A 7,076-nucleotide genomic window follows, 5' to 3' on the forward strand; every position below is an offset into this window, starting at 1 on the left:
AAAAAATTATAAAATAATATTTGTTAATTTGTTATAAGAAAAAAACAAACCGGTAAATTCGACGGAACTCAAGCGAACAAGAAGTCTCAGTCCTTGACTCCTTGTTGGTTAATGGTTAGATAGGACGTACGTCGCGGTTTCCTTCAAGTGTGAGCAGCATTGCGTCGTCTCGATCACCGACTTTGGGCACAAGTAGAAGGAACCATCATCACCCATTGGAGCTGTGATCCCGTGTGGGAATAAATTTGGGACGGGGCAGCCGCTCCAGTCGGCCCCTTCCCATATAGGTATGCTGTATTAGGAGTACTAGTATATTTATTTAGTTAGAGCATTTATTGCTATTTGCAAACTCCCATAACAAAATGCAAAAGATAAAAATAGATCATCTCTAAGGGAATTGGCATTTGTACTTGGCAAAGGATAAATAAAAATAGAAGGTCTCCACGCGTGCGTGCTTTCCTCGCGTGTGGCTTTGCTCGCGTGATCGGGTTTGCAAAGTCGTCCACAACGTGGCATTTTTGCCAAGTTTGCTCCCTCATTTGCCAAGTTGCCCAAATTGCAAACTCTAAATACAAAACTGTTGGATACTTTTTTTTGGAGTTTTTTGACAAATTACTCAAATATAAACCTCAAATGCAAAATCCTTGAAGATACTCTTAGTCCAAAGTCCAAAGATGAAGAAGGCAACAACAACACGTTAGTTAAGAAGAAGGCTATACTAGGATTAGAGCTTAGCCCAGGAGGCCTCCTATGATGCCTAGCAAAGGTACTTCACAATCGAATGTTTCGGCTTCAATAATCAACAGACAGCTATTACGTGTGCATATATGTTCTTTCTAATTCTGAATTTCGACAAGCCGCCGACTGCAGACTGCCCTTAGGCCTTGTTTAGTTCCCAGAAAATTTTGCAAAATTTTTCACATTCTCCGTCACATCGAATCTTTAGACACATGCATGGAGTATTAAATATAGACGAAAATAAAAACTAATTACACAGTTAGTCTATAATTGGACAATATTTGTCAAATACAAACGAAAGTGCTACAGTATCTATTTCCCAAAATTTTTCGAAACTAAACACGGCCTTCCACAGTTCGCCAGACGCTTGGCCATAGTAGTACGCCATCACCGACCACCTGGCTCGCCGCTCCCCACGCTTCTCCCACAAATTAGTAGGTTCTCTTCGCTTCTTTTTAGTCTGTCAATTAATACTCAAAATCATTCATCAGCATACACTAATCATATATGAGGAATTTATGTTTTTTAAATTTTAATAGATCGTATTATTTTGTATGTGCTACTTTTTCAGTTTTACTAACTAATTATTTGCTTTCTAAATTTCAGCAGTATGAGAGTATGCTTCTAGAAGTGAGTAAAGGAAACAAACAAAATGAGTTGATGAGTTGATAGAATCACAAAGAGGGTATATGGATAAATTTTTAAGGTAAATTTAATATGTAAAACTATTTCGTATGAATTTTGCTTTTTGATACATATTGACTGTCAAACAATTATTCTGGATTTAGAATTTTCCGGCGCTATGCATTAAGTGGTAGGCGACGTGCCCGTCGACAGTGAGGCGCTTGTGATGACTTCGTGAACTCCAAGATTTGCTGGCTCAGTCCTTTAAAGGTGCTCATATGGGTAGGGTTTGCGTACGTGTGTTCATAGGGGTGAATGTGCGTGCGTGTTGAGTGTCTACGTTATACTGTGTAATCTAAAAAAAAGATTGTTTTTTATGTTTCTAGAGCGCCCTAAGTTTTGGTTGGGCTCCAGGTCCAAAATTTCTCAGGACCGGCCCGCATTGTGTCTAAACCTGACGGAAAGGCAGGACAGATTTTAAGGCGTTGTTTAGTTTAAAAAAAATTGCAAAATATTTTACATTTCTCATCGCATCGAATATTTTTAACCGAAGTCAGCAAGGAAAACCCCAGCCTACTTTTTTTATTTTTTTATAATGCAGACCTGTTTAAATTCGCTCCCACAGGGAGTCGAACGCAGGTCTGCTAGTGCTACTCAGGTGCTCTAACCACTAGGCTAGAGGCCCTTTCGCATCACATCGAATATTGCGGCACATGTATGAAATATTAAATATATATAAAAGAAATAACTAATTATATAATTTAACTGTAATTTGCGAGACAAATTTTTTGAGCCTAGTTAGTCCATAATTGAACAATATTTGTCAAATACAAACGAAAGTGCTATAGTACCTATTTTGTAAAACATTTTAGAACTAAACAAGGTCTAAATAACGCTTTGTGCAGTGATACAGCAGCATATGCCTAGATTTGAAAAATTTTGCTGATAAAATATATGTTTTTACAAAAATAAGAAATAAAAATAAAAAATCCTCCTTGGCAGGATCCGGAAATGGACAGAGGACTCTATGATGATCATTGTCCCTAGTCCCTACCGTCTCAAATTGGATGACCAGGCCCTGACAACAATTTCCTCGAGACTCTCAAAAGCTTTTATTGATATATATACTTGTCTCGTTAAAAATATCGCCTCTTCAACCATTGTAAAAATCTTCTTTGAGACCTTTTACAATGGTTGGAATCGCTTCCAATCGCTTCCCATCGCCTCCGCAAAATAATCATTTGTATTGATTTAATTCGTTGAAGGATAAAAGGGTCATTTCTCCATCTCACTTCCTCACCCCCACCACGCACACCCCCTCCCCCCGACGGCCCACGGCCCCAAATCGCTCTCGCCCCTGCTGCCGCCGCAGCCCTGCTCCCTGCCACTGCTGCCGCCGCACACAGTTGCGTCGGAGGCCAGCGCCGCCGCCCTGCTCCCTGCCACTGCTGCCGCCGCCCTGCTCCCTACCACCGCACAGCGTCGAGCCGGAGGCCCTCGTGCAGCGCCGCAGGCTCCCTGCTTCATCGCTGCGTCGCCCTCGCCATTGTGTGGCCTGCCTTGGCCCGGCCCTCGTGCAGCGCCGCCGCTGCTGGCCTGCCCTCCCCCGCGTGAGGCCTAGGGATCCCTTCGCTCCTCCCTCCTTCCTCACCATTGTCCTTGCTCGTCGGTCGTCGGTGGATTTCCCCTCTAAAACAACCCGGCCTACAGAGACCGGCGCGACCTGTCCGCTAGCGACACCGGAACCGCTGCGCCACTATCATCAATTCATGCCAATAGGTACTGAAACCCATTTGACAATGCATGATTTAGCACAGAATGTTTGCAATAAATATCTATTGATAATCAGTGGCTTGTTTATATTCAGAGAGGAGAAATGTCTGAAAGATGTGTGTGTTTATGTTATTAAATTATTGTTCCATGGCCTCTATGTTTTTTTGTGCTATTAAAGAACCAGTAGTACATTGTGGGCTCATGAAATTAAAAATAATAATATGGTGTGCAAGCCTATATGTTGATGCAGAGGTTTTCTAAAAAGAGATGGATTGATGAAGAATAAGTGTGAAATGACAGTTTTCTAAACCATATGCTATTTCAACTTACTACATTTATCTGAACAAACTATTAGAATTATTCAAGCATGCAGAGATGACATGAACTAGCATTTCCACAGCTTCCTAGTCGTTCAACTTCAAGGACCAGATTACTACTCTAGTACAAAGGTTTAGGTCTTTAGGCATATAAATATGACTGGACATAAAATCCAACTGATTGAGCAGCTAGGCCACAAGGCTGCTAGCTATCATGCCAAACATGACCACTATGGGGCAGGACTGAGCCACAAGCTACATGGATACATGATACTTAAGGTTCTATAATCATATAGGAACTAGTGGTACTCTCTCAGACTATGCACATATAAGTAGGCCACAGACAATCTTAAGAAGCCCTGGTATCATTCACTGATTTGTTATATAGTGTGCAAGCCTATCTGTTGATGTAGAGGTTTTGCATATTGTCATTCATGCATCTTGCTGTGCACTTAACTCTATTTGCTCTTTAATTACTCTTAGCAGGTCGCTTGGTCTAGTTTTTAGAGTAATTTTTTTATCCTTGTTACTATTTATATTGGTTTATAGCAAGCACTAGTATTGTTTCAGCGTGGCATACTTATTTCTTTTTTAATTGAAAATGTTAACATGGACATGAGGCTTTCTGTTGCGCCGCTACGACCATGTCTTTGTTCGATTTCTTTAGTTTGTTTTGTGGAATTTTAATTTGTTTAATGTTGCTGATTGATGCAGGAGGAAATGTCGGGTTTTGGTTCTTTGCTGGAGTACAATGAAATTGTTAGGCAGATGTTTGGTAATGAAGAAGAAGGATTTCAGTTTTATAACAACTATGCTAAGGAGAAAGGATTTAGTGTGAGGAGAAGCTACTGTGAGTGGGACAGTGGCCATAATGAGATTACCCTTCGGAAGTTTGTCTGCAGTCGTGAAGGTTTTCGAGAAGAGAAGGAGCTGAAGAGGGAGAGTAAGAAGCGGAAACCACGGAATATTACTCGTGTTGGATGTCGTGCTAAACTTGTGATTGCACGAGATCAGAGCACAGAGCAGTGGTATGTGAAGGATTTCATCGGTGGACACAACCATCCGATGGCGGAACCAGACGTTGCTTGTCTGCTGCGTTCACATAGAAGAATCAGCGATGATCAGAAAGCTGAGATTTTGGAGATGCAGATTTCTGGGATCCGCAAACACCAGATAATGGATATTGTGCAAAAGCAGTACGGTGGGTACGATAAGGTTGGATATACAATGAGGGACCTGTACAATTTCTGCCATCGCAATAAGCTGGAGACAGTTGCCGCTGGTGATGCTCAAACAGTCATCAGTTACCTGACAGAATGCAAACGTAGAGATCCTGATTTCTTTTTCCAGTACAAGACTGATAGGGAAGGGCACCTGAAGGGACTGATCTGGTGTGACTGTCAATGTCGGCTTGACTACAGAGCATTTGGTGATGTCGTCGTATTTGATAGCACGTACAAAACGAACCGATACAACCTGCCTCTTGTTCCTTTTGTTGGAGTGAATCACCATGGCAGTACGGTTCTTTTTGCTTGTGGAATTGTTGCTCAGGAGACTATTGAGTCTTATGTGTGGCTGCTTAGCACATTATCTGATGCCATGGCTCAGAAGCATCCGGTTTCCGTGATCACTGATGGAGACCTTGCTATGCAGAGAGCAATCAGGGTGGTGTGGCCAAATTCATCTCATAGGCTATGCATATGGCATATTGAGCAGAACATTGTGCGTAATCTGCATGATGATGGTGTCAAGAATGATTTTAGGTATTTCCTTTATGATTGTTGCTCCATAGAAGAGTTAGAGATGAAATGGCTAGAATTCTTGGATAAGCATAACGTTACAGATCAAGAGTCGTGGCTTTATCAGATGTATGAGAGGAGGGAAATCTGGTGTGCTGCGTATCATGCTGGTAAGTGCTATTTAGGACTGAGGAGCAACCAGCGGAGTGAGAGCCTGAACTCTAGGCTTCAGGTAAATCTAGATCGTAAAATGACACTGTTTGAGCTGGTGCAGCACTTTGACCATTGTCTTTCACGGCTGCGTAGTAATGAAGCACATCTGGACTTTGATGCAGAGAATTCTGAGCCAATGTTACAACTAGATGCTTCAACTATTGAGAAGGAGGCTGCAAAAATGTTCACACCAGGAGTTTTTGCCAAGGTGCAGTTCAGCATAAAAGCAGGCATGAAGTGTTTTATGAGAGAGCACCTAGATGGCTATGATTTGCAGACATATATTGTTGGAAGGGTGGATAAAGGAGACAAAAAGTACTTTGTGAAATGTGAGATATGTGTTGATGAAGGCACTCTGAAGAGAATTTCTTGTTCTTGTCTTAAGTTACAGTCCCTTGGAACCCCCTGCTCACACATCTTCTTTGTATTGGGCTATCGCGATGAACGCAAGCTTCCAGAGTGCTGTGTTTTGAAAAGGTGGACAATGGGAGCCAAGAGTGCATTTCCTCCTATAAGGAAGAGCACCATGTATGACTATTCTGATAGCCTACAGAGGTACCGTGAGCTACGTAATATCAGTCACACTGCATCCTTTGTAGCATCTCGTTCACCTGAAGCATATGAGCGGCTGAAACGTGTTCTGCAAGAGGAAGCTGCTATGGTCCTGCCTAATGGAGGAGAGAACGGAGGAAACAAGTTTGGTCCAGTGCTGCCGCAAGCCCAGCATATTGATTCCACAGAGTCCACAAATGTCTTGGATCCCATGCATGTGCCAGGCAGAGGGGCACCGAAGAAAAAGGTGAAGTCAGTTTCAAATAAGAAGAAATCTACGGTGAAATGTACCCTATGTAAGGAAGAGGGTCACAATCGACGAACATGCCCCCTGCGAAAAGAGGTAGTTAAGAGTAATCTTCATCAACAACAATGTCTTGTCTGTGACGCATGTGTAGTTATGACTTATGACTAACATTCCTCTACGTTTTTAGGAAATAAAGCTCCCTGAGGATGTGCTCGATATATGATTTGCGAAGGATCCGCTTGGTGTTGCATAAAAGGTACGCTGGTGCATGTGTGATTCACTGAGACGATGAACACTTGATTCTTTATTTCTCTACTAATACTCAGCACACCCTGATTAGGTGAACGAAGAGGTAATAGTGAAAACTGAATTCTTTAAGAATGCGTATTATACCTTAAATTACATTGTTATCGTGGATTATTGAGAATGCTTTCCTAGAGGAAGATCACTGCTGCTACCTACGTCCATGCCCACCAATCTAACATCCTCTATCTATTTCAGACGCTGCAACAAGAGGTGCTGAAGCTGGATGTTCTCCCGGCGCTTGCGCTCCAACAAGAGGTGCTGAAGCTGGATGTTGTTGCGCTCCAACAAGAGGTGCTGAAGCTGGATGTCCGGGAGGTCTGCCTCTGCCACTGAGAAAGCCTAGCGCTGTGCATTTAGCTTCTTCTTGGGGCGGAAGTGCCGGACGTACTGCCTGAACGCACTAGTGCCGGAACCATCCTTGTGCTGTGCTTGGCTCATGATTTCATCCCGGTTCAGGTTCGGGATCGTGTCGAGGTAGCTGTAGGGGAGTGGAGAAAATGGTGTGTATTTTGGTTGTTTTAATTTGCCTACACTGAACAAACTGAAATTCAAGGGAATTCATACTTG

The 7,076-nt window shown here is 42.6% G+C and overlaps 1 protein-coding gene across 1 annotated transcript; it reads left to right on the plus strand.

Annotated features, from left to right (window-relative positions):
• LOC8082793 (protein FAR1-RELATED SEQUENCE 5) lies at positions 4,173–6,842 on the plus strand. Its single transcript, XM_002441915.2, has 2 exons — positions 4,173–6,236; positions 6,642–6,842. Exons 1-2 carry the CDS (start codon positions 4,173–4,175, stop codon positions 6,840–6,842), a joined length of 2,265 nt encoding a protein of 754 aa, XP_002441960.2.

The sequence above is a fragment of the Sorghum bicolor genome, chromosome 8, assembly GCF_000003195.3.
Source record: "Sorghum bicolor cultivar BTx623 chromosome 8, Sorghum_bicolor_NCBIv3, whole genome shotgun sequence".
NCBI lineage: Eukaryota > Viridiplantae > Streptophyta > Magnoliopsida > Poales > Poaceae > Sorghum > Sorghum bicolor.